The sequence below is a fragment of the Trichophyton verrucosum genome (genome assembly GCF_000151505.1).
Source record: "Trichophyton verrucosum HKI 0517 chromosome Unknown contig00081_1.f1.exp, whole genome shotgun sequence".
Classification (NCBI taxonomy): domain Eukaryota; kingdom Fungi; phylum Ascomycota; class Eurotiomycetes; order Onygenales; family Arthrodermataceae; genus Trichophyton; species Trichophyton verrucosum.
Genome location: NW_003315588.1, coordinates 32,749 through 42,451, shown reverse-complemented (window position 1 = coordinate 42,451; position 9,703 = coordinate 32,749). Strand labels below are relative to the sequence as shown.

Genomic DNA, 9,703 nt, shown 5'->3' with positions numbered 1-9,703 from the left:
GGCTCCCTCGCCTTTGCCAGGCGTTACTTTCGCCGCTCCATACAAGACCAACTCCATCTTCCGTCCGCAATTCCGCAAGCCGCAAGCCGCAAAATTGTGACTCCGTTTCTGAGCTTAAGTAAAAGCGCTGTGGGTGATCTGGTCCTTTTCTCCACTCGCCCTGTGCCCTCGGTCTCTCACGCTCTCCTTTGCTGGCTTCCCGCTGCTAGTGCTTTTCTTGGGGGGAGTTTGGTTTTTTGATAGAGACAAAGCGGAGGAGAGCAACCTCGCTTCTTCTTCTACTTCCTCGCTTTTCCTCTCACCCCCTGACGATAGTTTGAACAGTCCACGCCAGACATATTTCGACCGTCGACATCGCCTAGATAACGGTCGAGGGATCTCGTTTCGGCTACCAGGAGCAAAAGGCCTGCGGGAGCTTGGATCGCGCTCGCCCCTCCTCCATCTCAACAAGCAACGCATTCTCCCCTGGGGCCCCCCGTCTCGTCCAGTCAAATCCCTTTCACCCACGCCCATAAGCCTTTTGCTTAAAATCACCAGATCATAGACCTGCGCTGGGTCAAGCAAGCAGGGAGGAAAGACATTCTTCCGACCGTTTTCGACCCGATCGTTCATTTCCCTGGTTTCTTGGGGTCTACCAAAAAGCGGTTCATCGTCCGTTCCCTCTCTCGTTTTCTCATTTCACATATAGACATATTTCCCCGTGCCTTGCGTGACAGAGCCTGATATTGTCTATCCCTTACACCGACACTGCACACCGCACATCATCAGACGCCGCAGGCGAACATAGACAGAGCAAGCATCTCTATCTACACCCGCTGTGGTCCCCCCAACTCACTGAGACCCTACATCTCTCGCCTTGGACGTTTCACCTTTGAACTGCGTCGGTTTCCGTGGCTCTCAAACATCGGAAACTTTTGCCCGAAACCGGGTAACCGCCGCCCAAGAGTAGGACCATTCCACGGCTGCTGACATCTTTTTTTTTCCCTTGTCCTTTCGGTTAATGGTTCAGGCACCAGAGCTTACCATACTGCTTGAACAAACAGCCGACACGACCTTACTGACAGCGCCGACGAACGCAAACAGCTTATTCCTCTTGCTCTCCACCAAGTGATTCAATCTCGGGACCAACCTTTTTTTTCCTTTCCTCCATTTGCCGTCGCTCTCTCTGCCTGCCCGGCCGCAACCCTGAAACAAATTCGCAGACCCAACACTTGCCACGAGAGATACGATCGCCGGCTGTTACTTCTCGTCCATCACTCTCTTCGTTCGATTCAGCAGGATAAGGCTCTCGTCCTGACAGTCGCCAATTTAGCCATGCTATTTTTACGGAGTTTGTTCAACTGGTCTTTGTAGAACGTGTATACATTGCGCTCTTTCTCCCCTCTCCCTCTCACTCTTTTCTCTCGACACACAGGAAGCGCCCCGGACCCTGAATTTGAAAGGCGGATCGAGCCTCCTGATCATTGGATCGAGTCGAAATCATGACAATGGAGGCCGCAGCAGCTTCAGAGAACCCCAAGACTCTGCCCACGCTTCCCTCCCCACCGTCAGTGCGCCAGTTGCCTCCCTCCGAACGACCGCCGTCTTTGCCTCTTCCCCGGACATACGACAGCCATTGGGGGCGACCATACCACCCTTACGAAAATACAGACCAAAGAGCGCCATCTTCCTACTCAGCCTCTCCTCGTGAAGGTTCTCATATGGCAGAGTCATACGGCAGGCCCGGTAGTAGCATACCTCCCGCCTCCCGAACGCCCAACGGCACGTTCAGGCCGGTTAATGGCGCCCACGAAGGCAACTCGAATCCCCCACCTAATGCCTACCAACCTTCAAGCGACTTTCATAGCCGGCCTGGCAGTTATGGCGCCGACAGCAGCCACCCGAATGGCGAACATCACGGCATGCAGATGATCTCCCCCGTCGATGGCATGCAACCACCACCTCCTACCCACCGGTCGTATCCTCCCAGCACGCCGATGGCTCAGAGTCACGGTCCCTACGACCAGGGCAATTACTACCTTAACCAAGCTAACTCGCAAGCCCAGTCGCAGGCTCAGAGGCAGCGTCGAACCACCCGCGCGCAGCAGGTAAGGCTTCATGCTAGGAAGCAGGACCTGCATTCCCTGTAAATTTTCTCCAAATTGCGACTGATAATTAATTAATATACTAGGCCTGCGATCAATGTCGTGCGCGAAAAGCGAAGTGTGATGAGGGCCGCCCATCATGTAGTTTGTGTAAGGAAAGCAACTCCGTCTGTGTCTACAAGGATGTTCCTCCTCATAAGTATGTCTAACCTCGGGATTCGCAATATCGTCTTGATGATTGATAAAAAGGGAACTAACCATACTGTCTTCCGTAGACATGAACGCTCGACTCAATTGGTTCTGGATCGCCTCAAGCAGCTGGACGATCGATTCAATGACATGCTAAAGAGCCAAGCAGAGCAAGACCTGAAATTAGAGGCTTTAATACGCGCTCAAAAGATGTCTCCATTGAGTCCGAAGCTAGAAAAGAAGCCTGAAGTAGCACACAAGACGCCCACCCCGGCAGAACAGGAACGGACTTCACCCAAAGCTGCTAGTACAAGCGAAACCCGGACTGGAAAGCATATTAAAGACGAGCACATTGACCTACATATTGACGATGATGAACTTTCCATCCCAATCGAACATACTACCGCAGCCCACAAACTTCTTCTATGGCCATCCATCCAGAAACTACTACCTGAACGAATTGATGCGGACTATGTCATGGAATTAGAAGAGGAACGAGGACCTATCAGACCTTATGGACGGGGTGAAGGTGAAGATGGACACGATATTAGCGTTTATCCTTACAGTCCAAAACTCCGATCTCCCAGCCCTCGAGAAGATGAAACCTACCAAACCCGCTCTCCGGGCACTGGATATGGTACTGGGCTAGAAATTTACCAATCCAACCCTACCCTGCGTGTCCCAAAAGAGCGTCAGGTAGGCGGCCTCAATGCATCTGGCGTCCTTAACCTTGATGCAGACGTTATTGAGATGCACCGCCAAAGCTACCTTCAGAACATGCACATTCTGCACCCTATACTTGCTCAAGACAGCCTGAACATCATGATTACGAACTTCATCAGGACGTATAGCCCCCAGTCTAAATCTATGCCAACCCCACTAGCGTTACGAGCGGATCCGGCATCTGGGGTTCACAGAGTTCAAAAACGAAAGCGATCTATTGACATGACTGACGGATACCCTGACTCTCCAGTCTCAGACAGCTTTTCTCCTCACGCTGGCCATGAAATTCAACGTTCCCTTGATAATGCAATTGTTTTATTGGTGCTAGCTCTAGGCTCGATATGCGGATATAAGGGGCCTATTCCAGGGCCAGTACGCCACGTACCGGCTGGCCCCTTCACACCTGTGATGGCAGACCACTCTCTAGCGTCATCAACCTCTCCGCCTGAGAGTATGCCTTTTGCAAACCACCATAGACGATTTTCCACACAGTCAACCCATGTTGGCCCAGACCCGCCCGATATTAGGAATATGGACGTCATTCCTGGAATGGCATATTATGCACTTGCTTCAGACATTCTAGGCAATTTACATGGAGGTAATGATTTAGCACTTGCTCAGGCCTGCCTCCTAGCGGCCCTTTATACGGGACAGCTTGCACATCCATTTTCAAGTCATGGATGGATTTACCAAGCAGCCCGTGCCTGTCAGGTTTTGGTTCGACCGTAAGTATCCCATTTGCCGTATCCTCTCCCCTTCGTCAGAATCGGCCGTAGCTCACCCTAATGTTAGGCGAAAATATGACTGTATGCCCGAAGGCCCGAGGAAAGATTTGATATGCCTAGTCTTTTGGACCTGTCTACAGCTTGAGAGGTAGGGATGAATTAATAGCACAGGTATAACTAGAGAAAAAGGCACGGAACTAATATACCTGCAAAACAGTGATATACTAGCAGAACTTGACCTGCCAGCGAGCGGAATAAGCCGGCTAGAAGGGCGAATGAACTTTCCCCGAGGAGTCTTTGCCCATACCATTCCAAATGAGATACACGCACCCAATACTATGATGATGATGTATTACCTTGTGCAAATTCATCTTCGAAAAGTTCTTAACAGGATCCATACCGACCTATATAAGGCTGAAAGTAAGACATCAACCGCACTTCTATCCCCTGTCAAAGCTTGATAGCTAACCGTCGTCCTATCATAGAGCAAGGAGGTGAAAAGGCCCGCTGGTCGACCAAGATCCAAGAGGCCCTAAGCTTCAACCTTGAGCAATGGCGCAGTGGTCTTCCTGAGTACATGCGTTGGGAAGATTCTGACCCACCGGCAAAAGATATCAACACTGCACGGATGCGCGGGAAATACTATGGCGCCAAATACCTCATCCACCGACCTTTGCTTCACCATGCCCTGCACCCAATGGCCCCTAAGCCCCGCAACCCTGTCCCTGCTTCATCCCCTGCACAGTCTACCGTCTCCAGCTCCCAGTCTCAAGTGTCTCCATCGCTTTCTCACGTCCATCAGGCAGAGAAAATGGAGCGATACACAAGCGAGATGGGCCCGCCAGTCCGGACGCCATCAAACGACCCGCAGCCACCGTTACTGAGCGACTTGGAACCTAAGGTTTTCGATGCATGCATGGTCTGCATTAACGCGGCTATGAATAGCACTGTTGCGTTCGATGGAGTAGAAGGCCGCCCCATAGTCACCAATATCTTTGGAACTGCTCATGCGTATGTTGCTTGTCACTACCTCTTCACTATGAGTTGTCACACTAATTTTGATTCTACAATAGTCAATTCGGCAATATGCTTGTCCTCTCAGCAACATATACATCTCAACTCTCTGCCCTTGTCGACGGCGACAAACTTTGTGCTCTACTCGATCGAACCATCAAATTCCTTCTACGAAGCAGACACATCTCTCCCACCTTGCGGAAAGACGCAGAGATATTAACCTTGATAAGGCGCAAACTATTCGAACAAAACCCCCAGCCGCAGCCGCAGCCGCAGCCGCAGTCGACACAAACCGGAAGCTTCTCCAACGACCGATGATTCACTCGTCAATAATCCGTCGAACATATATATACAAATACCTCCGAACCAACTTCTCATTCGTTTTATGTGTTTCTACCTATACTTCTTTGTTTCCATACTTTCCCCCCAAACTTCATCATTTGTTTACATCTCTACTGCATTTGATGCATTGTTTCAATCTATGCTCAATACCGTTTTGGCGTGGGTGGCAAGTCGTCTTTTGCATTATTGTTATTTTCCATTTTATTTTCTTGGTCATTCATCATTTTCTCTCTTTTCCTTTCTACTGTCAATTATTTCGCTTCTCACAAGCTTGAAATAACTCACTGGGGGCTCCTTTTTTACGCTGATGTCATGCCTATATCTATTTTAAATATTTATATCCCTTTCCCCATATGTTTGTATATTTTTATGCTCATTGTTTTCCCCCCTCCCTCTTTACGTTACCTATACGTCTCTTTACTTTTGTTTGGTTATCTGCTATGCTCCATTTTGGCCATACATTCTGTAAACAGCTCGCGAGTCGCCTATGAGTGAAGTGAATGTTTGGTGGTAATGTAAGGATTATGAAAGATTGACGTGGTCTCCTAATTCATTATATTAATTGATAGGCTACAAAATGATGGCAAAGATATAACATCAGTGCAATTTTGCAATTCTTTTGTGGTTGCTTCGTGGAAGGAGACATTTATATATATTCCTCATCTGTTGTTGTATAGGCTTAAACATGCCCAGGGTAAATAATGGGACACAAGGATGATATCCAGCTGTCAAGGCCATGGCAATCAGTTTTACCTCCTATGTATCAAAACTCCTTGGCTTCGGCCTAGTTACTTTCTAGATAGTTGCCGTGGGTATATAGCTCTGCAGCATTCTAGTTCACGGAAATCTCCAGAAAAGTATACAATAATGGGTATAAATAGTGGAATGAACGTAAACATCTAGATTACTTTCCACATCCTTTTCCTCTTTGCCATTATTGCATCCAACCGTCGTCAACGATCTTGATTGAGTACTTTGGGGCGCGTCAGGGCTCAGGCAAAGTTAGCAGAGAGAGTATATGCAAGTTAAAACGTCGGTACGTGTAATAGTTTTGCTTGAAGCATACAAAGGTCCAACTAATTCTAGTCAGGGCACCAGCCAAAGCAGAACAACCATGCCACACTCCCAATATTTTCAGAAGCGCGATCCCAACTTCCAGCACAACGATAATAACTCTTTACGAATTGAATTCGGACGTCTTGCCAACCGTCAGGGCTGGACTAAGAAGAACCAGAAATATCCGCGCCAGTGGGAAAAGTGCCTTAGGGAAGAGTTTGAATACCATGTTTATCAGGTTGTAGACGAACATGGTGACAAACTTTCCAACTTGAAACTGTTGTGTGAGAGATATTTGAACAAAACCCCGGCGTCCATCGTGGCATGTAAGAAGGTAAGAACTCCTATCCATCGAGATGTATTCAAGCTTCTCATAAGAATAACCGCTGGTTATATGCGTGAGATAAGCTGATGCCAATATAGGCACTTAGACGCGTCCATATTAATTTGGTGGACTGGATCGAGAGCCAGCGCCGTGGTGACGAGCCGCATCTTTTCCGCTCAGAAAAACATCTGCAGTATTACACCCGAGAACACAAAAAATATTTTCCAAAGAAGATCCTTGACGATCTCTCTATTATGAAAGTCTTCCTGAGGGATATCTGAAGCCATTTCCAGAGGTGGTTGCTCATAGAATCCTAGAATCCTTAGAGGCCAATGGCACTGGAAGAGCATTTAGAGTACTCCGCAGTAAACCAGTTAGCTTTGCGATTACCTTGTCCTGAGAAACGAAAAAGAGATATAGTAGTAAAACGCCCATCACAGGTCATCCAAAGATTATAGTAGCTAAGGCCGAGGGGTATCAAATTGTTGTTTGCTGCAGCCAAAATTGACCAAAATTGACCAAAATTGAACGGAGGCTCCCCTGGGCAGCTGGGCAGGGGATAGCATCACGTGATGCTTGTTGTCGGCGAACTTCCAAAGCTCGAAAGAGAAACTTCGACGTCGTCCCATGGTTCGAAGGCCAGGACAACCTTTGGGAAACGCTGCCGTGGCTCGCTGAGTCGGAGTCGGACGAGAAAGCGAGAGTCAGGGGACGCCTCGGGGGCGTCATCTTGTTAACGTTAGTTATAGTTACCGAGGTTCAACAGTGGGATCGATCGACCTCGTATTAACTAACGATTGCTGGACGACGGGAAGATGTCAGTCAACCCCAGAGTACACTCTGCACAAACAGCCCGAGGACGGTGCGGTGGCTGGAGGTGTCTATCTTGGGAATTGATGGGGACCGGAAAGAATTACCATGTACAGCAAAGAACAATCTCGACAGTATATGGATAGAAGCTCGCATCTTCAACAGGACAGGTGGTGTAACCAAGGAGCCGTTTCGACACGCAGACCTGGTCGGCCGACTAGAGTCGAAGCTTGACTTTCGAGGTTTGGCTGGTTGGTTAACTAACTAGTTAGCTAACCAGCTACTTTCTCCGTATTTGCGGGAAGGCGATGAGCATGTGCTTTGGGGGAACCGGTGGAGCACATGTCGAGGCGTATATAGAGCTTTTGTCTGCTGCTCGACGAAGGGAAGTTAAGTTGCTTCAACCTGCCAGGCCTGTTGGCGACCGTCAGTAAGATAGACACCATGAGCATCTCACCCCATAAAGGATGGCTGCCGCGTGAAGGTACGAAGCAGGCTCTCGCTCCAAGCAAAATGGCCACTTAGTGGCACAGTCAACTAACAGGAACTCAGGCTTCACGGCGGATGTCATTGGGCGCATTCTGTCCTCGACTGTTCTCGCACCGCAAGCAACGATACCGCTACTGTTATTCGCTGGGTACACCTCCCAGGGAAGAAGCTTGATTGCTGACCGGCCTGGTGTGTTTACTGCACTGAAAGCGCTGGCCTCAATTGGCCTGCTCAGGATCGTCAATGGGTTCCTAAACCGTCGAGCCTTGAACAACTGGGCGTCTGACGAGTTTGTCTGGAGACGTGAGATTGCCTTGGTAACCGGAGGAAGTGATGGAATCGGACAGCGGATTGCCCTTCTGCTTGCTCGACGTGGCCTCAAGGTTGTGGTTCTTGACGTACAGGAGCCTAAATACCATACACCACCAAACGTCACTTTCTATAAGTGTGACATTACCTCCTCTGCGGCCGTTGCAGAGACAGCAGCGGCAATCCGTGCAGACATTGGCGAACCAACTATCATCGTTAACAATGCCGGCATCCTGAGAACACGACCTTTACTCAAAAGCACAGAGGCTGAGACGAGGCTCGCTTTCGAGGTGAACACACTCTCGCACTATGTAATGGCGCGGGAGTTCCTACCAAGCTTGATCCGCCACAACCACGGGATGCTGGTGACCGTTGCCTCGCAAGCTTCGCACGTTGCATGTGCCAGCATGGTTGACTATGCCGGGACTAAGGCCGCAGCACTAGCTTTCCATGAAGGCATTGCCTCCGAGTTGAAGATACGGTACAAGGCCCCCAGGATACGTACTGTGGTGATTGAACCGGGATTCTGCAAGACCAGCCTTATAGACGGCATGTCATCTGAAGATACATGGTTCCATCCACTTCTTCACCCTGACACGGTGGCGGAGCGGACGGTTGAACAGATACTGACAGGATCAAGCGGAAGGGTTATACTGCCCGGCTCTACTGGGTTCTTTGCTGAGAACATACACTCCTTGCCCTTCTGGCTTCAGAATTTCATCAGGGATAGATGCGAAATGTCAACACGGACGAGTCACTGCACTTGACCGGGAGATCAGCTAGCTTTATACACTTTGGATGAATTTGTTTCCCTTTTGGCTGTTTGCCTTTCTTGTATATACTTTGGTTCTTTTGATAGTTGGTTATGCCTCACGACGCTTCTGAATTGGTAGGATAATCTCAGCGCACACTGCGACTCTCTCTTACCAACTTCCTGTCTACGTGCCCCTCCCTCCATATCCAAGTAGACAAGTGCCCGAATACTTGCATGCTCATTCACATCCTAGTGGCAACAACCACCCTGCCCGTTATCCAGGTCATGTGCAACGTGCAGCATGAAAAAAGAGTGCGACCTTCAGCGCAATACGCAAGCTTGATTCTTCTGCCTAACTAACTACTTCACGACTCCACGACTCCACGGCCATCTTCCATCATCGTCTTCTCCTACGCCATCTGCGCGTCATCTCTTTTAGTGGCCGATGATTTGAGAAGGATGTCTTATTTGACTGCTGTACTATTATCACGACCACTGCGACGTTTAACGACCTGACGACCCGGAACGAACCTTTACGACCGCATACGACTCTCTTACCTATAAAAACGACGAAGACTCTACTTAATAACTATATCAACCACACCCAACGGCTGCTTGAACTGAAGACCTTTTCATTTACGGCTTCCAGCGCTCTTCTGCTCAGCGTCTTCCAGTGAAACTGCTGGGACAACCTCTTGATCTGTGTGCTGCTTTTCGCCTTCCGGTTGGGATCGATCGCAGCAGCGCCACCTAGCTTCACCCCCTGCCGGGCTATCGCGGGCAGCCAACCACGGTTTCTTCCCGGGGCTCAGCCGTGGGTCAGGAAGGTCTTGTTTACCGTTTTACCAGCCACCAGACAACCAGCTTTGCTAGCCGGGTAAAC

General features: G+C 49.4%; 3 protein-coding genes across 3 annotated transcripts; all 3 read left to right on the top strand.

The window, feature by feature from the left end:
* Window positions 1–2,267: 2,267 nt before the first annotated feature.
* On the top strand, window positions 2,268–5,053 carry TRV_00783 (C6 finger domain protein, putative; the record flags this gene model as incomplete). The annotated part of the gene is made up of 4 exons (XM_003024999.1): window positions 2,268–3,721; window positions 3,888–4,141; window positions 4,207–4,732; window positions 4,795–5,053. 4 exons carry the CDS (start codon window positions 2,268–2,270, stop codon window positions 5,051–5,053), a joined length of 2,493 nt encoding a protein of 830 aa, XP_003025045.1.
* A 1,138-nt stretch (window positions 5,054–6,191) lies between these two features.
* Window positions 6,192–6,739, top strand: TRV_00782 (uncharacterized protein; the record flags this gene model as incomplete). Its single annotated transcript, XM_003024998.1, has 2 exons — window positions 6,192–6,467; window positions 6,557–6,739. 2 exons carry the CDS (start codon window positions 6,192–6,194, stop codon window positions 6,737–6,739), a joined length of 459 nt encoding a protein of 152 aa, XP_003025044.1.
* Window positions 6,740–7,582: 843 nt separating this feature from the next.
* TRV_00781 (short-chain dehydrogenase/reductase 2, putative) lies at window positions 7,583–8,833 on the top strand (the record flags this gene model as incomplete). Its single annotated transcript, XM_003024997.1, has 2 exons — window positions 7,583–7,698; window positions 7,813–8,833. The coding sequence occupies 2 exons, from the start codon at window positions 7,583–7,585 to the stop codon at window positions 8,831–8,833; spliced, it is 1,137 nt and encodes a 378-aa protein (XP_003025043.1).
* Between the last annotated feature and the right edge of the window lie 870 nt (window positions 8,834–9,703).